Source organism: Myxine glutinosa, chromosome 1, assembly GCF_964187855.1.
Source record: "Myxine glutinosa chromosome 1, kmMyxGlut1.1, whole genome shotgun sequence".
NCBI lineage: Eukaryota > Metazoa > Chordata > Myxini > Myxiniformes > Myxinidae > Myxine > Myxine glutinosa.
In genome coordinates, this window is record NC_136261.1 from 36,359,744 (window position 1) to 36,384,578 (window position 24,835).

The following is a 24,835-nucleotide window of genomic DNA, read 5'->3' on the forward strand; positions in this document are numbered from 1 at the left end:
CTATGTCTGTGTTAGCCATGGGTCCGAAGAAGGATAATGCCAGTGTTTCCAAGCGTAATGTGGTTACGATGGACGATAAGGTAAATCTGATTAAAAGGTATGGAAAAGGTGGAAAAGTGTCGGTGATAGCGCATAGACCTTATCGCGAATCGGAAACGCAATGCGTCATGGGATCGGAAAGGGGCAATAGCGCCGCCAAAGAAAAAAAAGTTCATTTTTTGGGGATTTTTTAGAAATCGCTCTGTGCCTAAACCTTTTCGATTAATGACAGTTATAATTATATAATTATATACAAGTTCACATAAATACAAAACAATTCGCAAACATTTGAACGCAAATAAATCAAACAATTCCAGAAGTGTACGAACTTGGTAGTGGTGCTTCTTCTTCATCCTGAACGCATCACAGTTAACTCAGAAACGTGATCAACGGCGCATTCAGAAACGTGATCTTGATCCATTCTTCTTTTTTGCATATCCTAAGATTTCCCTGGTTTTTTTTTTGTGTACAAGATTGAGGCTCTAAAGGTGGTTATTGAGGCTCGTGTAAGAGCTTTCATTAATCACAAAAACAAAAATGGACACACAAAACATACAATAAAAGGAGCGGGAGACAAGATGGGGAGAGAGAGAGAGGGGAGCACACAAGTACAACAGCAGAGAACAGGGACATCGGGAGATCTGTGGGGGGGGGGGGGGGGAGGTCTTGGGGGGAGGATTGCATGGGAAGGCGGGGGAGGGGGGGTGGGAGAGGTATAAAAACACATGGACACTGCTAGAACTTCCAGGAAAGAAGTTGGTATTTCAAAAAAGTGGATCTGGGGTGAATTACCTGGGGTAGAAAAGATCAAGGTTTTGGATGGGGGAAGACAAGAGATGGTGGTAAACAGCTGTTTTAAAGACCTGGAAGGAGGAGTGGGATTGAAGAGAGTGAGGGAGTTTGTTTCAGAGGTGGTAGTAAAGATGAATGAAAGAGTGAAGGTGAGCAGAGACTCGATTTTGGCAATTTCACCAGAAGAGGGTTGCTGGCAGACCTTGTGCGATCAGTAGGCAATATTTGGGGGACAGAGCACAGATAGATCTGGGGGAGCTATGCCGGAGAGGAGTCCGTAGAAGCAGAAAGACCACCTACCTGCCTGCGGTGAGTGCGTGAAAGGCCCTCGTAATCGGCTTCATCGCGGGGTATTCCAATGATTCTGAAAGCTTTGGTTTCAACAGCATGAAGCCAAGCTGGGTGTGAAGCAGGAGCACCAGCCCAGAGGGGAGAGCAGTATTCGATTGAGCTGCGGATGAAAGCCTTGTATATGGTGAGGAGCTCAGGTGTTCCAAGGAAGGACTTCGCATGATGGAGGATGCCCAGTCGGCGACTGGCTTTGGAGGCCAGCTTGGAAATGTGTTTTCTCAGGAAAGATCATGGCAGATAGTGAGCCCAAAAGCCTGAGTGACAAAACTTCTTGGAGAGGATTGTTGAGAAAGTATATGGGAGGGTTGTCCAATCGGTCTTTTCGGAGAGTCGTAGTAAGATTGTGAGTGGGGCTGAAGTTAGGGCGTGGATTTGAGAAAGGGTTGAATGAGTATGGTGGAAACTAGAGTTGGAAAGGAGAGTATCGGCTGGTGATGTTTAAGAAATAGGAGATAAAGGAGGCGGGGCGAGACAACAAGCGAGGACAGAAGTAAACAATAAAGTATCTTTTTTGGTATATAAAACGTGAGACAACGGTTAAGATGTTCGTGGGAAGTCGGCGGGGGGGGGGGGGGGGGGGGGGGGGAGAGAGCCTAGAGGAACCAGGCCGCGCACCAGGTACAACACAAAAAACGATTAATTACACACAGGTTTGCACGACTTACAAAACCAAAAGTAACTAGAAACACACCAACACATACAGTACACAGTAAAATAACCAGTGGAAATTTGACAACGACACGAATAGGAAAATACTTAAACTTTGATGGCGTGGAGGACTCGGAAGTACGCTTCCTCGCTCGAGCGACCGGAAGCGGAAGTCCGGAAGCAGGTATTCATGGTCTTTTGGGTCCTTCTGGTCTTTAAGGGTATTTTGGGTATTCAGGGTCTTTAAGGGTCTTTTAAGTCTTCATGGTATTTTGGGTCTTTGCAGTCTTTAAGGCTATTTTTGGTCTTCAGGGGTCTTGATGGTCTTAACGGGTCGTCAAAGGTCTGAGGGGTCTCAGCAGTCTAAAGGGTCAAAAGGTATATTCCAACAGTACGTAATTAAGAGTTCAGTTCACGGACTGTCTTTTGGGTGTTAAATCTATTTGAAGAAGAAGAAGACGTTTCGGTCAAAAATAAACAAACATACAAGCAAACATCACCATATACGTTTGCTCTATTATAATAAGATTCACTTTTTTTCACCAGCCGAGAACAATAAAGGCTAAGGTGATTACAATGATTCTAATTTCACACAGTTTATGATGTATGCTCAATGTACTACACGGCATATCAAATGGTCATGTAACATGTGCTAAAGTTTCAATTTCCTCCGTTGAACAATTTTCCATCTACCCTCAATATGCGCTATATAAAATGGTCATGTACCATGTGGTAAAGTTTCAATATCCTCCATTGAACGATTTTCGATGTACGCTCAATATGCGCTATATATAATGGTCATGAAATATGTGTAAAGTTTCAATTTCCTCCGTTGAATGGTTTTTATATACACTCAATATATGCTATATAAAATGGTCATGTACCATGTGATGAAGTTTCAATATCCTCCGTTGAACGATTTTCGATGTACGCTCAATATGCGCTATATATAATGGTCATGAAATATGTGTAAAGTTTCCATTTCCTCCGTTGAATGTTTTTTATATACCCTCAATATGCGCTATATAAAATGGTCATGTACCATGTGGTAAAGTTTCAATATCCTCCATTGAACGATTTTCGATGTACGCTCAATATGCGCTATATATAATGGTCATGAAATATGTGTAAAGTTTCAATTTCCTCCGTTGAATGTTTTTTATATACACTCAATATATGCTATATAAAATGGTCATGTACCATATGGTAAAGTTTCAATATCCTCCGTTGAACGATTTTCGATGTACGCTCAATATGCGCTATATATAATGCTCATGTAACATGAGGTTGTAGGAGCCGTGCTCCCACGTCAATCGGAAGAATGGACGCGACAAAAAGCTGGAATTCGTCCGAGTTTCTTTATTGTCACAAAACAACTCGGGTACTCTGAAAAGCCCGTTTATCGGGCAGCAATATATATACACATTATCCCGGAGCGTTTGCCCGGGAAAGGCGAGAGGGGGCGTGGCCGGGCGGCCTGGCAAGTCGAGGGCGGGCATGCCCGGGCATGCCCGGGCGTCCTGGACGCGGCATGGCAAGTCGAGAGCGGGCATGGCCGGGCGTGCCCGGGCATGCCCGGGCGTTCCGGCCAAGGCCTGGCAAGTTGAGAGCGGGCTTGCCCGGGCGTCCTGGACGAGCCCGGCATGGTGATCGCTCCGCGTCCTTGGTAGGTGCAAGGCGATTGTGTAAACCCAGCGGTAGCCGCTACACACGTCCCCCCAGAATCGACTTGCACCGGCAGGGTCAATTTAAGGGGGGTCCTGATGACCCGGCCGAAGCGACCCCTGGCGGGTCGTGGGGGGGGGGGGGGGTGCGGTGTGGTGGTGGGCGGTCGAGTGGGGGCACCGTGGACGGGGGGCGGCCTCGCCACGGCGGAAGGGCCAACCGTGGCGGTTGGTCAATGTCCATGTGCGCCGGCTTGAGGCGGTCCACCACAATCCGGTCCGACCTGCCGCCGATGTCGATGACGAACGACTTGTCATCCCGTCGCAGGACCCGGAAGGGTCCGTCGTACGGCGGCCGGAGTGGCCCCCGATGTGCGTCATGACGCACAAAAACGTACTCCGCTGTGCGAAGCGCTGGGGGGACGTAGGACTGGGGGTCACCGTGGTGGGACGTTGGCACGGGGGCAAACTGTCGGGCGGCCTCCTGGAAGTCCGAGCGCTGGTGAGCTGCGGACCAGGGACTGGTAGCGTCGGGCACGAATTCGCCCGGGACACGTAGCGCCTGGCCGTAGACAAGCTCGGCGGTGGATGCCCGGAGGTCCTCCTTGGGGGCCGTGCGGAGGCCCAAAAGGACCCACGGCAGCCGGTCGGCCCAACCGCCATCCTGAAGGCCGGCCATGAGCGCGGCCTTCATGGAGCAGTGGAATCGCTCGCACAACCCGTTGGCTTGGGGGTGGTAGGCTGTAGTACGGTGAAGCTTGACCCCCAGGTTGCGGGCGACCGCGCCCCACAGCTCGGAGGTGAACTGCGGGTCCGCGGTCCGACGAGAATGTCCGCCGGTGCGCCGAAGCGGGCGACCCAGGTGACGATGAAAGCCTGCGCCACACCGGCAGTGGTGGTGGAGACGAGGGGAACGGCCTCCGGCCACCTGGTGGTCCTGTCCACCATGGTGAGCAGGTGTGTGAACCCCCGTGATGGGGGGAGGGGGCCCACCAGGTCCACGTTGACGTGGTCGAAACGTCGTTCGGGCACGGTGAAAGGTGCCAGCGGGGCCTGGGTGTGTCGGTTGACCTTGGCCTGTTGGCAGGCTGTGCAGATGCTGGTCCAATCGCGGACGTCCCGTCGAAGGCCGTGCCAGACGAATCGCGCTGACACCAGCTTCTGGGAAGCTTTCCGGCCCGGGTGGGAAAGGCCGTGGAGGGAGGCGAAGATGCGGCGTTGCCAGGTAACGGGCACGATGGGGCGAGGCTGGCCTTGGGAGACGTCGCAGAGCAGGACAGTGTCGGCGAAGGGGATGTCGGCCAGGAGGAGGCCCGTGTCCGCCGCCCGGTGGGCTTGCACCGTGGTGTCGGTGGTTTGGTCCGCCGCCATAAGCGCGAAGTCCACGTCAAGGTGGACCGCGTTCGCGCTGGCCCGAGAAAGACAGTCGGCCACGGCGTTGTCTTTGCCGGCGACGTTCCGGATGTCCGTGGTAAACTCCGACACGGCGGAGAGGTGGCGCTGTTGGCGGGCCGACCACGGCTCCGTGACCTTGGCCATTGCGTAAACCAACGGCTTGTGGTCGACGAACGCCGTGAAGGGTCGGCCCTCCAGGAGGTGGCGGAAATGGCGAACGGCCAGGTGTAGACCAAGGAGCTCACGGTCAAACATGCTATATTTGAGCTCGTTCGGCCGGAGCTGCCGGCTGAAAAAAGCGAGTGGCTGCCAAACCCCGTTCACCCATTGCTCATGTACGGCGCCCACCGCGTAGTCGGAGGCATCCGTGGTGAGGCCGATGGGAGCGTTGAGCACCGGGTGAGCAAGCAGTGTTGCATCGGCGAGGGCCCGCTTTGAGCTGTTGAAGGCCGCGTCCATTGCTGCGGACCAGACGACGTCGTGCTTGGCCGGCTTGCCCCGGAGGGCTTCGTAGAGGGGCCGAATGAGTTGAGCAGCGCGGGGCATGAAGCGGTGATAGAAATTCACCATTCCCAGGAATTCCTGCAGGGCCTTTATGGAGCGGGGACGCGGAAACGTGGTGATGGCCTTGACCTTGGTTGGCAGCGGCACGGCCCCGTTCTTGGTGATGTGGTGGCCCAAAAAATCAACGGCCGTCGTGCCGAAGTGGCATTTGGCCGGGTTGACGATGAGGCCGTGCTCGCTGAGGCGCCGGAACAGTGTTCGGAGGTGGAGGAGGTGCTCGGCCCGGGACGTGCTGGCGATGAGGATGTCGTCCAGGTAAACAAAGAGGAACGGCAGGTCACGCAGCACGCCGTCCATCAAGCGCTGGAACGCCTGAGCCGCGTTCTTGAGGCCAAACGGCATCCGCAGGAATTCGAACAAGCCAAACGGCGTGATGACGGCCGTTTTAGGGACGTCGGCCGCCCTGACAGGTACCTGGTGATATCCCCGTATTAGATCGATTTTTGAAAAAATGACCCGTCCTGCCAGACGGGCGGAGAAGTCTTGGATGTGCGGGATCGGATACCTGTCGGGGGTGGTAGCATCGTTAAGGCGGCGGTAGTCGCCACATGGGTGCCAGCCGCCCCCTGGTTTTGGGACGATGTGTCGTGGCGAAGCCCACGCGCTATCAGAGCGCCGCACGATGCCGAGGTGTTCCAAAGCGTCGAACTCGGCTTTGGCCACGGCGAGCTTGGCTGGGTCGAGGCGGTGGGCTCTGGCGTAGACCGGCGGGCCCGTGGTTGGTATGTGGTGCTCGATCCCATGTCGTACCGCGACGGCCGAAAACGTCGGCCGCGTGTGGGCCGGGAACTCCATGAGCAGGCGAGCAAACGCGTTCGCCACCGGGAGGGCGCATGCCAACTCGGTTGGAGCGGAGCTGCTCAATGTGCATACCAGGGAGCTGAAGGTCTCGGCGTTGATGAGGCGACGCCGTTGGACGGGAACAGTGGTGAGTTTGAGGTGAAGGTGGGAGTGCATCAGGGGTCGGTACCAAGTCCACTACTATTTGTAGCTGTGATGGAGGTGCTAGCTCAGAACGTAAAGGAGGGTTTACCGGGGGAGTTGTTGCATGCAGATGATCTGGTGTCGATTGTGGAAAGTATGGATGGACTGAAGGAAAAGATGAACAAGTGGAAGGAATGTATGGAGACAAAAGGTCTGAAGGTGAATATAGGAAAGACGAAGGTGATGGCAAGTGGTAAAGCATGTGGTGAGGTGGAAAGACCTGGGAAGTGGCCATGTGCTGTGTGCAGGAAGCGTGTCGGAGTGAACTCCATTCAATGTACAATGTGCGCTGAGTGGGTTCATAAAAAATGTAGTGGTCTGAGAGGGTCATTAACCAGTGTGGCAACTACATTCAAATGTAAGGTGTGCACAGAGGGAGCTGCAGATGGAGGAAATGTTGAGTTGGATCTTGGAGACGGCGTGAAGCTGGAAGGTGTGAAAACATTTTGCTACCTCGGAGACATGCTGAATGGAGAAGGTGGATCAGAATCTGCAACGGTTGCAAGAGTGAGATGTGCATGGAAGAAGTTTCGGGAACTGAGTGGCGTGCTGATGAGGAAGGGAGTGTCGTTGAAGCTGAAGGGAAAGGTGTATGCTGCATGTGTGAGAAGTGTTATGATTTATGGGAGTGAGACATGGGTAATGAACGTAGAGCAGCAACGAAGGCTGGAAAGGGTGGAAATGCGAATGGTTCGGTGGATGTGCGGAGTATCGTTGAGAGAGAGGAAGACAAATGATGAATTTCGAAAAATGATGGGAATAGAGCCTGTGATTGATGCTGTGAAGAGGAACAGGTTGAGATGGTTTGGTCATGTGTTGAGGAAGGATGAAAGTGACTGGTTGAGAAGAGTGATGGAAATGAATGTAGAAGGAAGTAGAGGACGCGGAAGACCGAGAAAGACTTGGCTAAAGATGGTGGAAGAAGAAATGCGGGCAAGGGGGTTAACAAGGAGAGATGCAGAAAATAGGGCAAAATGGAGAAGATTGTCATGGGGACCGCAAGATACACTCACCTCCTTTGAAGTGGAATCGTGAGTGAAGGTTGCAGTTTGAAATGTTAAAGGAATTAACAAGAACATCACGTGACAATTGGGTCGCTGAGAGAAGCAATATATTAGGAGCTGTACTTGCTCGATGATGTTCAACAGAGGAAAGATTCGAAGAAAGACCACGAATGTTGGTGAAATGAATTGAAAAAGAGTCACGTTGGTTCAACAGGCAGTTCACTGAAGATTCTTCATGCCACCCCCCCCCCACCCCCCGCCTCCACTCCCTCATCCACTCCCTCATCCCCTCCCACCCCCCCCCCCACCCCCCGCCTCCACTCCCTCATCCACTCCCACCCCCACCCCCCTCAATGCCGGGAACTAGGGGCCATTAATTTTTGGACTTTTTCATATTTAATTGGACATCTGAGGAAATGAGAGGAAAGAGAAGTAAAGGAGAGAGTGTTTAAAGGTGAGGAGTGAAAATGAGTAAGAAAAGTGTAGTTTTAATGAGACAAAAAAGTAAGACCACCATTCCTGACACGGTTTCGGGCACCACTTTATCGCTCAACTTTAAAGTCAGAGCGGTAGTACCACCCTGAGGGGTTGCTGTCTACAACCTACGACCTAAAAAAATCGGTCCAATCGGATGTGTGTTTTTCGGAGACACCATCTCCTGACTGGATGGCCGTTGGCTCCCAAAGGGAGCTCATCCGCCCTTTAACAGGTAGTTTTAGGTTGTTCTGCAGTGTGTCATGCAGTCACCCTCCCCAATGGCAAGCCAGTGAGGGGAGTCAGTTTAGTCGCCGACTACCCAACCAATAGGCTTGTTCGGGTCACTTAACCAACTCACCCACCAAGTTTTGCCACAACTTGTCCACAACTTTTTGAGATATCGTGCTGTATATCATTTTTGCCTCTGTCTCTCAATGCTGAAGAATCACTTAAAACGATTCTGATATCCAGATCTTCACCAAAATCTCATCAATTTGTCCTCGTCACAAACCCAACCTCTCCACCAAATTTTGTCGAAATCGATCCATAACTTTTTGAGAGATCCTGCTCACAGACAGACAAACATGGGTGAAAACATAACCTTCGCCCACTTCCGTTGGCGGAGGTAATCAAACAAGCATGCAAAATTAATGTAAACACAGACGAAGTTCTTCTGTTTACTTCAAAGCAAATATCAGGAACCATTACAAAACTTAAAAACTTATCTGCATCAGGCTCAGATCTCAAATCCAACACACACGGAAACATCTCGGTATACATGGAGTCCAAGCACGAACAAACATATTCAACGATTCATGGCTTCACAATGGTAGCCCAGTCATATGGAAAGAGGTCACAATCATTCACATTCTAAAACTGGCAGACAAGTTACAATCAACAACACCTTATCATCTGAACATCAAAGGCTGAATAGTTTATGTATTTAAAAAAAACTCCCAAAAAGTGTCCCACAGGGAGTCATCCTTTCCCAGCACTTTTCAACCTCTTTCTACATAACATTCCAGAACCTTCTCCTCATGTGACAATCCTTACTTCCGCAAATGACCTTTCCATAGTTGCACCAGAACACACCATAAATACAACCACTCGTTTACTCCAACAATACACAACTCAATTCCACCACTGGCCCACACTTAGCAGATTAACATCTGGTCAACTAAATCAAGGATCACTCTCCTAACCCTGGGAAACCACGAATCCAACTGTCACCTGACAATCACAACGTACAACAAACAACTCTCCTGAAACAAAAACCCCAAAATACTTGGTAACACACTCGACCCTCACCTGACCTTCACAAAAACAAGTCGAACAAACTATAGCTGAAGTCCACCCAAAATCTCAACTTAGGCCTACTAAACACATGAACCAATACCAAGTTTGGTCAACAAAAAGAATCCCGAACCACAATTTACAAACTTAAAGAAGTTTACCTGAAGGCCAACTAGCCCGAGTTGGGCACCCACCAAATCCAAAACAAAATGCGTTAAAACTTCAAATAATACAAAAGGTACCAGAACACCCAAGTAACCACTTGTCCAATCAACCACCCCGTTTCAAACACAAAACAATCCCACAAGCAGTTTACTATAACAACATCTTTTCAAGCATACCACCTCCACCTTGAAACACATCATTTTTTTTTTTTTGACAAGTAACAAACAGACAGACAGGGGTGAAAACATAATCTCAATCCACCTTCGGTAGCGGAGGTAGTTACATCACCACCATCACTTCGCAACAACTTGAACAGCACTCGGTACAGAGCCTACCTCCGTCAGACTGAACAGTTTATGTTTTGTGTCCACTGATAGGCCGGATCTGGATCTGGACCTGAACCAAAATCTAATCAGCTTCTTCTTGTCACGTACATAACTAATCCACCAAGTTTCATCTGAATCCGTTCGTAACGTTTTGAAATATCATGCGATATATCGTTTTTGGCCCTGGTGTTGGCTTAGCGGTTAGGGTGTCGGCTTGGGATCCTAGGATCCTGGGTTCGAATCCCGGTCGATCGCTGAATTAACGCCAGGGGGGTTGATTCGGCCTGTCATCCTTCCGAGGTCGGCAAATTGAGTACCAGCTTGCTGGGATGAATGATCCTGGAGTGTACCCCGGTTTAGAATAGGTACACCATATCCCTGCGCATCGTAAGAGGTGACTAAGGGTTGGCGTCAGGAAGGGCATCCGGCCATAAAAACATTGCCTCAAACAGGGAACCATGATCGTCATGGGGCCCGCAAGGCTAACCCCCGCTCTAGCAGGGAAAATGGCCTTAAAAACAATCTTTTTAAAATTATTTTTATATCGTTTTTGGCCCCGTCTCCCAATGGTGAAGAATCACTTCTTTTTTTTTTTACTCCAGTATCTGAATCTTCACGAAATCAAATCAATTTGTCCTTCTCACACACGCCAGCTGACCACCAATCCTGCTCTGGAGATATCCAGCTCACAGACACAGACAGACGAGAGTGAAAACTTGGAGGAAGTAACAAAATACTCAACGAACCACACTCCATAAGCAACATTATCCAGATTTCGTTCCTGTTACCACCCCACATTCAAAACCTATCAACACAAACTTGACCCAACTCACCCCATGTGTGCCATTGCTGATCAGTAGCAAGCTCTCACCTTCGATAACAGCATTCCATGTGATACCTATTAAAATACCTTCTGGAAGTCGAGATATACAACATCCACTGTACTTCCTTCATACATCCAACTGCACACTCCTTCATATAATTTTCCAACAAATTTCTTCAACATGATCTCTCTTTTGTAACACCCATGATGACAATCTTTCATTAATATACATTTGTCTAAACTCTAAATGGTTCCACAGTGTTCCCCAAAGTTTTCCCCCACTACCAAAGGTAAGCAGCAACAGGTACAAAGTTGTCCAATGCCTCCCTCAAACCATTATCTGATAAGGTTGTTACATTTGTTCCTCCCCAAGTATCCATCCTCCAAGTACTCTGCAATCAAAAAAAATTGTCAAGGCCAAATTAGCCTCATCTTCTGCAGTAGATTATTTTTAAAAAGAAACTAATTTATCAAAAGTTATTTTTCTTTCCAAGAACTTCCCTCCAAATACACATTGTCCACAATTGTTTTGGAACTGAGAAAGTGACAACTTGCAGAATCTAATCAATATGCTGCTTTTTCCTCTTACCTTTTACATCCAAAGCTTCAGCTTCACCATTTAAAGTTTGCACACATTCTGCAAAAGAAAGTTTACACACAAAATCAGCTTGGTGAAAACGCCAGTGAAGTAGGATGAGAAGTGGAAAGAATAGTTGGCTGCCTTGTGTGATTAAAACTGTGCTCAAAGTACTGACTTAATGATGCCCAGACCCCAGGGTCATATTGAATCCCATATGTTGTGTTGGGGATCATATTAAATTCCATATGTTGTGTTGGGCAGCTGTTGAGCTCAGGGCAATTTTGATGTTTCCATTAGAGAGTGTTTACTGGAAGATCAACTCCTTGCAGTAAAATAATTATACCCCTGAAATATGTTGTAAAACTATGAATGAAATCAAAATGTTTTTCTTTATTTCAAATCATTGAATATTTGCTTTGGAACAATTTTCTTTGCTTGAGATGCCATGTGTTTACTTATCCCTTGAAAGAGTCTTTATGCTGTCTTGCAATGTGCTCCCTCAAAATATGTTTTCCTTCAAAGCTCAAATGCAGAACCATGTAGGTGTAACACTGTAACAGTCTCAGCTACTGGGCCGTAAAGGGACAAGAGTCTCAGATGCAGGGAGTGCTCGGATTTGGGGCCTCGACTGCAGTGCCAGCAGTGGCAGGGAAGGGGGTGTGAAGGTTTTTGGCTGCATGGCTGTTGCAAAGTGTTCCCAACCATTTCTTGACATGCATGGACCGATTTTGTTCAAACGTGACACAATGGACAATACATGAGAGTATACATATGCAGAAGATTGTGTTTTGTAATCCTACCAAAGATAGCCGACTGATGGTCTTTAACTCCAAACAGGAAAATTACTAAAACTATGGGAGCTTATGACATTTTAGGTCTTTAATTCTTGCTTGTTTAATACTAGCATGGGTGCCCGGTGCAGCTGGTATTTTGAAGAAATCAATTTTTTTTTTGTGGGGCCTAAAACGTTTCCCTACACCCACTAAGGTCGAGGATCATATAATATTACCCTTCACAAAGCTATAAAGGCTTAGGTACTATCGAGCGATTAAAAAAAAAAAAAATTTCAACATTTTGAATTTGAGATTCATTGTTTTCAAATTTCAAAGTTTCAAAAGATTCAAAATTTCAACATTTTGAAACAAAAAAAATTCAACATTCAAGTTGAACGATGTTCAACAACGAACATCCACCGAGTTCACGAACATCCACCGAGTTCACCAACATCCACCGAGTTCACCAACATCCACCGAGTTCACCAACATACACCGAGTTCACCAACATACACCGAGTTCACCAACATACACCGAGTTCACCAACATACACCGAGTTCACCAACATACACCGAGTTCACCAACATACACCGAGTTCACCAACATACACCGAGTTCACCAACATACACCGAGTTCACCAACATACACCGAGTTCACGAACATCCACAGTTCACGAACAGCCACCGAGTTCACGAACATCCACCGAGTTCACGGACAGCCTCCGAGTTCACGAACATCCACCGAGTTCAAGAACATCCACCGAGTTCAAGAACATCCACCGAGTTCAAGAACATCGACCGAGTTCACGAACACTGATCCTAAATCCCAAAGACGCACAATTTTTTCTGGAACTATTATTGTGAATATGAAAAGTGTTGTACTGTTATAGTTACAACGATAGTTTTGCAATTGAAAAACGATCGCACTGAGGTGAAGAAATGAGGTCATTTCCCCATTAAAATAAGGAGCGGCCATTTTGGTTCACGTGACGAAACACATGAAGAATCGCTCGTTCCGCTTCCAGAGCGGCTGATACGGAACGACCTGCTATGAAAGCGGTAACAAGCTGCTTGGAAACGGAAGAGCCTGGCCTCGAATGATAACAAGCTACTTGGTAACGGAACAGCCTTGCCCCGTCCAAGATGGCGGCAAGTTTAACGTTTCGTTCGCATAGTCGAGGCTCATGGAAGAGCTCGAGTTTGCTGAAGCGCGGAGCCGAGATCGGTTCAAGTGGAAACATCACGCTCTGTGCGTTTCCAATGTTCATCCTTGGTCCTTCGGTCTTGTTCGTTCATTGATCTCGACCCAGGAACGAATGAGGCACATTAAATCAGTTACCATGTGAACGAAAGCTGAATGACGTCATGGGGAGGAAATCAAGATTTATTCGTTCGATTGAAGGATAATGATAAAAAAATTAAACATTTATAATTTTAGATGATTGTTTCGAATTAAAAGTCTTCGTGTCATATGAATATTAACTATGTTAATGTTGAAATGTATTTTTTATGTGTTACGTGGTCCCCTCGGTGAATACCTGGTCTCAGTGACCCCCGGACCGTGAGAGGAACTTCGCCAGAAAGCTGTATTATATATGCGCTTTCGCCACGCAAGCCATATGAATTTCACCCAAGAGACAACTGACGTTCAAGGATATATTTCAATGGTAATGATACCAAACAATTTCAATGACACAACCATCAACAATACTTCAAGGACACAACCACGGAGATTTTCCCCGAGCAATCAACCATACATAATCATCACCAATTCCCAATTCACAATCAATTCCCTATGATTAAGGTGGCCATCTTATCCATGTGTGTCCCGGTGAGTACTCACACCCCCTTTCGGTCTCTGCTCCTCACAATGTCTCTGGGCCCCTCCTGACCAAGATACTGCTACTGGTCGGCGTCTCCGCACTCGGGCGGTTGAACGAACCCCGGGTGGACGTTTCTCCACCGGGCAGGTATCGTACCAGGCACCGTGGCTGCAGCCCCTCGTGGCCACGCGGAGCGGGTACGGTAGAGCAAGCCAAACCCCACGCCGCTTGCAAGGCGCGTTAGGCCCCAACGTGCGACCCGCACGCGTCTGTTTGGACGGTGCCGCGAACGATTCCAGACGCGGGGTCGATGCTTGGCCCCACGTCAACTTGACGTCTCCACCGGGCAGGTATCGTCCCGGGAATTCCTCTCGCCGGACAGGTTTCGGAACGCCGCTGTTTTCCACGCAGCGCAAGGTCGATTTCACCTTTTGTCGGAGCGGGGCGAGGAAGAAGAAAAACTCGTCCTTTTTCCTCGTGTCTTTTTCCTTCCGTTTCTGGTCACTTCCGTTTCCGGCCACTTCCGTTTCCGGCCACTCCCTCAGAAGGGCTCCTGCCCCTCCAACCACAACAACTACACAACAACTTAATATACTACCCACGGATAAGCAAAGACCTGAATGGTAATTCACATACATTCACATAAATATGTAACACTCCCCCCCTTCAAGAAAGAAAGTTTGAACCCAGCGAAAACTTTCGTTGCCGGCCAATTTGGAGAAACAAACCAGATAACTCAACCCCTCCAGATTACTCCCTCTGGACTAAGTACCAACAACGACATTGTCCCTGTCAAATCAAACTCCATCTCATGACCCTCTGACTTTGACCGTCAGTTTCTTGGGAATGAAGGTTAAGGGGTTGATCAAAGATCCAAAGTTAGGCAACTCTATAGCACTTTTTCCGGGAGGCCAAGCCGAGTATTCACTACATGGATGCCTTTAGGAACGCGGAGTTCACGGTTAGTCCGTGCAGGAAAGTTCTCTACATGGGCGCCTTGAGGAACGTGGAGTTCACGGTTAGTCCGTGCATGAAAGTTCACTACATGGACGCCTTTAGGAACGGCGTTCACGGTTAATTCGTGTAGGAATCTTGGCTCGGCGGCTCCGCCGCCTTCAGTGCTTCAACTTCTCAGAACTTCCCTAATAATTATGGTGGGACCACTTGTCCCTGTAGTCCCATGAATAGCGGTCTCCTTCTCGGCCACTACTTTGACAATCCTTCCTTCGGGAGCTGCTGTAACTCAGGGAGCCTCCATAATCATATTGATTGCGGCCACCACCAAAACTACCGCCCAGTTGTCCTCTCCTGTAGACCTCTCGACGCCTACGAAATGCCTTCCCTACTGTTATGGTCCGACCCTCCAAATCCTTGCCATTCCAATTCTTCTCTGCCTCTCTGGCGTCTTTTGTGCTGGCAAACGTGACAAAGCCGAACCCTCTTGACTGTTGCGTTTCCCAGTCTCTTACCAACCGCACTTCCACCAGCGGCCCATATCTGTTGAAGACAGAGGTCAGAACTTCTTCCTCTGTTTTGAAGTTCAGTCCCCCTACAAATAACTTGGCACTTTTGTCGCCATCCCGAGTTGGTGTGGTGTTATTTTCCCTGCTGGGCTCTTTACCAACCCTCTGGTTACCATAAACTTGACCCCCGGCCAAATCATTCCCGATAACCACAGATACACCCTCTACAGGAAGCGTGGCTTGTAAACCGACGGTGACCGGTCCTGACACCAAATCGGACTCCAACTGGATGACCTGAAGGGGAGCACTAACACCGCCCCCGATCCCCTGTAAACGCACACTATCCCCCGTTGCCGTCTCCTCGGACCATGGCAAAATGCCTTTAAGCATTAAAGATTGATGGGCCCCTGTGTCCCTCAATATCCTAACCGGTCTCCGGTTAGTCGAGGCTCCATCCAGTGACACAAACCCCTCTGAAATAAATGGTTGGTAACCCTTTTGATGGCGATTTCTTACGCTAGCCATCGCATTCGGAGTTGTAATAGTCGGACTCCGCTCTGGGTTGTCCCTTTTCATGAGGTAACAACTGGACATCAAGTGTCCAGGTTTCTTGCAAAACGCGCAAGTAGGTCCGGAGGAAAAACTCGGGGTCTGCCTCGGGCCCCCCGAACTATAAGTTTGTCTTGGGCCCGCATCCCTCTGATTTCGAACCGGTGGGGTATCATAGTTGTCCCCATAATCATCTCGAGGCCGCCGCCATGTATGGTCGTTCTCCGCACCTGCTGTTCCCCACCTCCCCTGCGGAGATCTAGGCGAGGAGTTAGGTTCGTGGACCCCTATTCGGTGGGTTAAGGCATAATCATCTGCCATGGTGGCTGCGTCCCACAACTTTGGTACCTTCTTTTCCTGCAGGTACACTTTGATGTCCTCGTGGACACACTGCTGGAATTCCTCCACCAGGATCAAGTCCCGCAATGTTTCGAAGTCTTTCCTGACTCCTTTTGACTCACACCACCGATCAAACATGTTTTCTTTCACTCTGGCAAACTCCACATGGGTCTCACTCTCCCTCTTCCTGGCATTCCTGAATTTTTGCCTGTAAGCTTCCGGAACCAACTCATAGGCCTTGAGGATGTGCTTCTTCAGTACCTCATAATCTGCACATTGGTCCATTGGTAGCGCCGAATAAATTTCCTGAGCTTTCCCCACCAGCACACTTTGCACGAGTATGGTCCAGGCCTCCTCCGGCCAGTTTAATTGTCGAGCCACTTTCTCAAAGTGTGGAAAAAATTTCGCGACTTCTTTTTCACTGAACGGTGGAACCAGCCTCACATGTCTGCCCACATCCCAGGTTTTCTGGTTAGGTGTCGACCCCGTCAGCAAGGGTGGTGCCCCTCCCCGTTCTCTCATTAACTCCAGCTCCTTGAATTTGATTTCTTGCTGAAGCTCCATGTCACGTTCCTTTAATTCCCTTTCCGCTTTTCTCTCCTCTGCTTTGAGGTCCCTTGCAGCTCTCCTTTCCTCTGCTTGTTCCTTTTCTCTTCTTTCCTGGAGTTCTCTTTCCACTCTCCTTTCCTCGGTTCTTTCTTGTGCTGTTTTCTCTTCCAACCTTTCCTGGAGTTCTCGTTCCACTCTCCTTTCCTCTGCTTTTTTGTCTTCTAACCTTTCCTGGAGTTCTCGTTCCACTCTCCTTTCCTCTGCTTGTGCTTTCCTTTCTTCTTCTTTTAACCTTTCCTGGAGTTCTCGTTCCACTCTCCTTTCCTCCGCTTGTTTCTCTTCCCTCCTCTCTTCTGCTTTCCTTTCTTCTTCTGCTCTTTCCTTTTCTGCTTTCCTTTCTTCTTCTGCTCTTTCCTTTTCTGCTTTCCTTTCTTCTTCTTTGATCCGTTCCTGGCTCCGTAACTGCAACTCCAGTTTCCGGAGCTCAACGTCTTCTGGTTCTTCGGGTAGCCACTCCCAGGCTAACTCGTCCCATGTTCCTAATCCCACCATAGATTGTATCACCGTGGCCTGCAACTCTGCCTTCCTCAAATTAGTTCGGACCTCCAAGTTAAAATGTTTGGCCAATTTCAAGAGGTCCGACTTTAGCAACGCTCGGAACTGTGCCTCACTCGGTGTTACCCCAAAGTTCTGTGCCACAAACGCCATGGTGTCTATCGTTAACACCTGTTAACCTTCACCCAAGATTTTACCCCAATTTCTCAAAAAAATTTTTTACCAATTAATAATTAATTAATAAATTTTAATTAATAAAAATTATTATTTTATTACTTTATACAATTTTAAATCCCGGACATAGACCCAATTGCGAAACCGCAAATCGTAAGCCCCCAATTCTGTTACGTGGTCCCCTCGGTGAATACCTGGTCTCGGTGACCCCCGGACCGTGAGAGGAACTTCGCCAGAAAGCTGTATTATATATGCGCTTTCGCCACGCAAGCCATATGAATTTCACCCAAGAGACAACTGACGTTCAAGGATATATTTCAATGGTAATGATACCAAACAATTTCAATGACACAACCATCAACAATACTTCAAGGACACAACCACAGAGATTTTCCCCGAGCAATCAACCATACATAAACATCACCAATTCCCAATTCACAATCAATTCCCTATGATTAAGGTGGCCATCTTATCCATGTGTGTCCCGGTGAGTACTCACACCCCCTTTCGGTCTCTGCTCCTCACAATGTCTCTGGGCCCCTCCTGACCAAGATACTGCTACTGGTCGGCGTCTCCGCACTCGGGCAGTTGAACGAACCCCGGGTGGACGTTTCTCCACCGGGCAGGTATCGTACCAGGCACCGTGGCTGCAGCCCCTCGTGGCCACGCGGAGCGGGTACGGTAGAGCAAGCCAAACCCCACGCCGCTTGCAAGGCGCGTTAGGCCCCAACGTGCGACCCGCACGCGTCTGTTTGGACGGTGCCGCAAACGATTCCAGACGCGGGGTCGATGCACGGCCCCACGTCAACTTGACGTCTCCACCGGGCAGGTATCGTCCCGGGAATTCCTCTCGCCGGACAGGTTTCGGAACGCCGCTGTTTTCCACGCAGCGCAAGGTCGATTCCACCTTTTGTCGGAGCGGGGCGAGGAAGAAGAAAAACTCGTCCTTTTTCCTCGTGTCTTTTTCCTTCCGTTTCCGGTCACTTCCGTTTCCGGCCACTTCCGTTTCCGGTCACTCCCTCAGAAGGGCTCCTGCCCCTCCAACCACAACAACTACACAACAACTTAATATACTACCCACGGATAAGCAAAGACCTGAATGGTAATTCACATACATTCACATAAATATGTAACATATGTTTAATTTTAAAATTTAACTGTTCCGATCTGGGTCCCCATTGTCCCCATTGTGACGTTGTCCCGATGTCCCCACACGTTGATCCTTCATTTGTTCGTGAGAAGGATGAAGTGTGGACCTGTTTATGGCGTGCTCCTTTTCCTCGCCGTTATTACCCTGGTTTACCCCATTTATCGCCATCACTCCGTGTTGAAAGAGGTAAGTGTGAAACGGCGCCGTGGATCACGTAATTCCCGCGTTGATCTTTATTGATCTTTCATGCTCAGTCAGGTGTTGTGGGTTAATTGTTGTGGGCGTCCATTGCATTGTCTCCTGGCTACCGCGTCCAGGATCAACGTTCGTTTCGCTTTTCCACAAACACAAAACTCTTCCAACACTATCGGGGTGGAAGTTCCCAGAGGGTACGTTTGGTCCGGCGCTTGTACACCGCACCACCAACGGCTACTTACTTTGGGCCTGCACCTGTCTGTACCTGTGCGGTGGGTGTTGGGCGTGTCTGCATAGTTCGTGTCTGCTCTTGCGACGTGTCGACGTCACCACGTCGTGCAATCCGATTGGTTGGGAGTGGGGAGAGGAATGGGAAGGATACGTCGATCACGTGATGTGAAGATGGTGAATGGGAATCAAATTGGTAACTCCGAAAAGGTGTCGGCACCCCTCAAGCGGATCACACGATCATTCGACAAGTTTTTACTTGCGAAAATCGAAGAATTTTCAACTATATTGGTTGGTCTTGTATTGCGCCTTCTGTCGCCTTCTCTCCGGTTTGTGTGTTTGTCCGCTAACTTATTCTTGCCGACAGGTAACAATTTCAAACCGATCTTAACGAAACTTCACCAAATGGGATAGTTCGTGGTCTGACAAAATCCTATTTATTTTTCAGGTCAAAAGGTCAACCACTTTTTTATATTTCTAAAATCCTCAATTTTTATTTGATTGACTTGAAATTTGAATAAGATTTACATATCAGCAAAATGAATTCAACCACCAACTATTTTTGAGATCAGCATAGACCAAAAGGTCAACATAGACCAAAAGGTCAACCACTTTTTTATATTTCTAAAATCCTAAATTTTTATTTGATCGACTTGAAATTTGAATACGATTTACATATCAGCAAAATGAATTCAACCACCAACTATTTTTGAGATCAAAATAGGCCAAAAGGTCAACATCGGCCAAGGGTCAACAACCATTTTGAGTTTCTAAAATCCTCAATTTTCATCCGATTGACTTTAAATTTGAATACGATTTTCATATCCGCTCACTGAATTCAACCACCAACTATTTTTGAGATCAAAATAGGCCAAAAGGTCAACATCGGCCGAAGGTCAACCACTTTTCCCAAATTTCTAAAATCCTCAATTTTTATCCGATTGACTTGAAATCTGAATGGGATTTGCATATCGGCTTACTGAAACCAACCACCAACTATTTTTGAGGTCAACATAGCCCAACAACTTATTTTAGGGATTTTGCAAGTATCGTGCCCTGCACGACATATTTCTTGTTTGCTTGTTTCTTTGATAGTTTAATTTTTATTTGTTTGTTTTACTTCTAGTTAATAGTCCCATGTGTGGTGGCAGGATCCCATTTGTCTGTGCAATTATTGCTTATCTGATAGCACTGCTCCCAGTGGGGTTGGGGATTACAAATGATCCCGTCTCTAATTACAGGGAATGAACGAGGAGAGAAATAAACTATCTGTTGAGGCATGGGGTCATGGGGATAAAGCATTTCATTAATCCAATGTTCCTTACCTGGACCCCATGTACTCCCCGTGGACCCCATGTGCAACTTGTGCATCCCATTTGCTCCCCGTGGACCCCAATTGCTCCCCGTGGACCCCATTTGCTCCCCGTGGACCCCATTTGCTCCCCGTGGACCCCATTTGCTCCCCGTGGACCCCATTTGCTCCCCGTGGACCCCATTTGCTCCCCGTGGACCCCATTTGCTCCCCGTGGACCCCATTTGCTCCCCGTGGATCCCATTTGCTCCCCGTGGACCCCATTTGCTCCCCGTGGACCCCATTTATTTACTCCCCATGGATCCCGTGTGCATCTTGTGCACCCAATGTGCATCTTGTGTACCCCATGTGCACCCTGTGGACCTCTTCATTTGGAGCATTTTACTGGTGTTGGTTAGTTTTTGGTTTTAATCACTTTTTCTAGTGTTGGTTAGTTTGTTTTTAAATAACTTTTGTGAGAGTTGGTTCGTTTGGGCTTTAATCACTTTTACTGGTGTTGGTTAGTTTGGGTTTTAATCACTTTTACTAGTGTTGGTTAGTTTGTTTTAAAATCACTTTTACTAGTGTTGGTTAGTTTGTTGTTCAATCACTTTTACTAGTGTTGATTAGTTTGGGTTTAAATCGTGTTGACTAGTGTTAGCAGTTTCTGTTCCTGTGCCTGTCCTGTAGGATCTCGAGAAATTTTCCATGAATCTCGTCAGAAAATGAGAGTGAGAAGAAATATGTTCTGGTTTTGGTTGTTAGATGTTCCTACTTGTGTTCGGGATGTTGAGATCCCAGGTTCAGGAGATCCTACCCCTCCCCTGTCCATACAAATCGGTCCATGCCATCAGACAGGGGATTATCAGTTTGCCTTTCCTGGTGTGGTTTATGCATTCTGCCAGTCCACATGTGTGGTTGATTCCAATAAATTACCACTCATCCAGTCCTACCCAGAAAACCATCAGTCTCATACCAAACGAACATCGACAAAATGTTCCCCTGAATGCACCACACACTCAACACCCATCACCGTTTCAGTGGAATATCTTTCATTAATTAGCATTTCTTGTTTTCTTGTTTCCATCACACAGGAACCGGTTCCACAAAACCCTCAAGGTGTTTTCAGGTCTTTGTGGAATGAACTTTACAAAATCCTTCCCACCTTCTTTCTGAAGGGAAGATCACACAAACCACTCCAGAAATGCACACTTTTATCCCAAAGATATAAATGTACACCAGGATAGACACTGACAGCCACCTGCGCATGTACTGTACACACGCCATAACAGGACATGCCATCTACATACGCAACTACATACCACTCGTCTGTTGTGCGCCAGCCGATCATTTGTGCCCATTTCAGTGAAACACTTTGACTAATTCTCAATTCTTGTTTTTCTTGTGTTTGTCATACAGAAACCGGTCCCTCCGACGTCTCAAGGGGTTTTCCACTCTTTGTGGATAAAAATTGCTAAATGTTTTCCAACCTTTCTGAAGGTATGATCACACAAACCACTCCAGAAATGCACACTTTTATCCCAGAGATATAAATGTACACCAGGACAGACACTGAAAGCCACCTGCGCATGTACTGTACACACGCCATAACAGGACATGCCATCTACATACGCAACTACATACCACTCGTCTGTTGTGCGCCAGCCGATCATTTGTGCCCATTTCAGTGAAACACTTTGACTAATTCTCAATTCTTGTTTTTCTTGTGTTTGTCATACAGAAACCGGTCCCTCCGACGTCTCAAGGGGTTTTCCACTCTTTGTGGATAAAAATTGCTAAATGTTTTCCGACCTTCCTGAAGGTATGATCACACAAATCACTTCAGAAATGCACACTTTTATCCCAGAGATATAAATGTACACCAGGACAAACACTGAAAGCCACCTGCGCATGTACTGTACACACGCCATAACAGGACATGCCATCTACATACGCAACTACATACCACTCGTCTGTTGTGCGCCAGCCGATCATTTGTGCCCATTTCAGTGAAACACTTTGACTAATTCTCAATTCTTGTTTTTCTTGTGTTTGTCATACAGAAACCGGTCCCTCCGACGTCTCAAGGGGTTTTCCACTCTTTGTGGATAAAAATTGCTAAATGTTTTCCGACCTTTCTGAAGGTATGATCACACAAATCACTCCAGAAATGCACACTTTTATCCCAGAGATATAAATGTACACCAGGACAGACACTGAAAGCCACCTGCGCATGTACTGTACACACGCCATAACAGGACATGCCATCTACATACGCAACTACATACCACTCGTCTGTTGTGCGCCAGCCGATCATTTGTGCCCATTTCAGTGAAACACTTTGACTAATTCTCAATTCTTGTTTTTCTTGTGTTTGTCATACAGAAACCGGTCCCTCCGACGTCTCAAGGGGTTTTCCACTCTTTGTGGATAAAAATTGCTAAATGTTTTCCGACCTTTCTGAAGGTATGATCACACAAAGCACTCCAGAAATGCACACTTTTATCCCAGAGATATAAATGTACACCAGGACAGACACTGAAAGCCACCTGCGCATGTACTGTACACACGCCATAACAGGACATGCCATCTACATACGCAACTACATACCACTCGTCTGTTGTGCGCCAGCCGATCATTTGTGCCCATTTCAGTGAAACACTTTGACTAATTCTCAATTCTTGTTTTTCTTGTGTTTGTCATACAGAAACCGGTCCCTCCGACGTCTCAAGGGGTTTTCCACTCTTTGTGGATAAAAATTGCTAAATGTTTTCCGACCTTTCTGAAGGTATGATCACACAAAGCACTCCAGAAATGCACACTTTTATCCCAGAGATATAAATGTACACCAGGACAGACACTGAAAGCCACCTGCGCATGTACTGTACACACGCCATAACAGGACATGCCATCTACATACGCAACTACATACCACTCGTCTGTTGTGCGCCAGCCGATCATTTGTGCCCATTTCAGTGAAACACTTTGACTAATCCTCAATTCTTGTTTTCTTGTGTTTGTCAAACAGAAACCGGCCCCTCCGACGTCTCAAGGGGTTTTCCACTCTTTGTGGATAAAAATTGCTAAATGTTTTCCGACCTTTTTGAAGGTATGATTGTACACCACACTCGAGAAATACACACACATTAACCCCACAGTTTGTAAAAAAAACTACTTCAGGTTTTGTTTACAGAGTCACCTTAGATAGGTTTCATGGGGATGGAAAAGCTTCTGGATTTGGATTAAAGGGATGAAGCCCTGCAGTGTGGAGTGTGGTTGAACCAGTATTACTGAGAAGTTACTGGAAGAACTTGTTTGATACATACATACCAACATAAATGCATACATACATACATACATACATACATACATACGGACAGACAAACACTGTTCTCGACGGCTTTACCCTGTGGGCTACGCCATAAAAACAAGTCAAGTGAATCCACTTGGATTCCGCCCAGGTTGGCACATGGAAATTATGATGTAGCATAATTATCATCTCGGGTCAAGATTTGAAATTATGCCATGGTTTTTGTAAAATTGCTACTAGTATTCACATTATGTTCACATTCATTCACATTCACAGGGTCCTCTGGGTCCTCTGGGCATTTGGGTCCTCTGGGTCATTTTCTGGTCTGGGTCTGGCAAATTTTCATTGACATTTGCCCAGTTTCAACTTTTATTGACCCAGAGGGTCATTTGGGTCCTCTGGGTCATTTGGGTCCTCTGGGTCATTTGGGTCCTCTGGGTCATTTGGGTCCTCTGGGTCATTTGGGTCCTCTGGGTCATTTGGGTCCTCTGGGTCATTTGGGTCATTTGGGTCCTCTGGGTCATTTGGGTCCTCTGGGTCATTTGGGTCATTTGGGTCCTCTGGGTCATTTGGGTCATTTGGGTCCTCTGGGTCATTTGGGTCCTCTGGGTCATTTGGGTCCTCTGGGTCATTTGGGTCCTCTGGGTCATTTGGGCCCTCTGGGTCATTTGGGTCCTCTGGGTCATTTGGGTCCTCTGGGTCATTTGGGTCCTCTGGGTCATTTGGGTCCTCTGGGTCATTTGGGTCCTCTGGGTCATTTGGGTCCTCTGGGTCATTTGGGTCCTCTGGGTCATTTGGGTCCTCTGGGTCATTTGGGTCATTTGGGTCCTCTGGGTCATTTGGGTCCTCTGGGTCATTTGGGTCCTCTGGGTCATTTGGGTCCTCTGGGTCATTTGGGTCCTCTGGGTCATTTGGGTCCTCTGGGTCATTTGGGTCCTCTGGGTCATTTGGGTCCTCTGGGTCATTTGGGTCCTCTGGGTCATTTGGGTCCTCTGGGTCATTTGGGTCCTCTGGGTCATTTGGGTCCTCTGGGTCATTTGGGTCCTATATTCCTATCCTATAACATATATATCCTATAACCTATCCTATATATATCCTATATCATATAACATATATCCTATATATCCTATAACATAACATATAACAAATATATCCTATATTATGTACTAGCGAGCGGCCGCGTACCAGCCAAAGGGGTAGCCCATGGTTAGCCTAAATATAGATTTGATGACGTCATGTTTACACATCTGAGCGACAGAAACGTGCTTCACTTTTGGAGCGACAGAAATTCCCAGGCAAACGCTATAACGCACCAGGTTTACAACCTGTGCG

The 24,835-nt window shown here is 47.7% G+C and overlaps 1 protein-coding gene across 1 annotated transcript in view; it reads left to right on the forward strand.

Annotated features, from left to right (window-relative positions):
- Positions 1 to 24,835, forward strand: part of LOC137414448 (uncharacterized) — a 368,155-nt gene that overhangs the window by 303,216 nt on the left and 40,104 nt on the right. The window contains exons 8-13 of the mRNA XM_078770989.1: positions 21,613 to 21,693; positions 21,935 to 22,015; positions 22,257 to 22,337; positions 22,579 to 22,659; positions 22,901 to 22,981; positions 23,222 to 23,302. Of these exons, the coding sequence (XP_078627115.1) occupies positions 21,613 to 21,693; positions 21,935 to 22,015; positions 22,257 to 22,337; positions 22,579 to 22,659; positions 22,901 to 22,981; positions 23,222 to 23,302 (486 nt within the window). The remainder of the gene's footprint in view (positions 1 to 21,612; positions 21,694 to 21,934; positions 22,016 to 22,256; positions 22,338 to 22,578; positions 22,660 to 22,900; positions 22,982 to 23,221; positions 23,303 to 24,835) is intronic.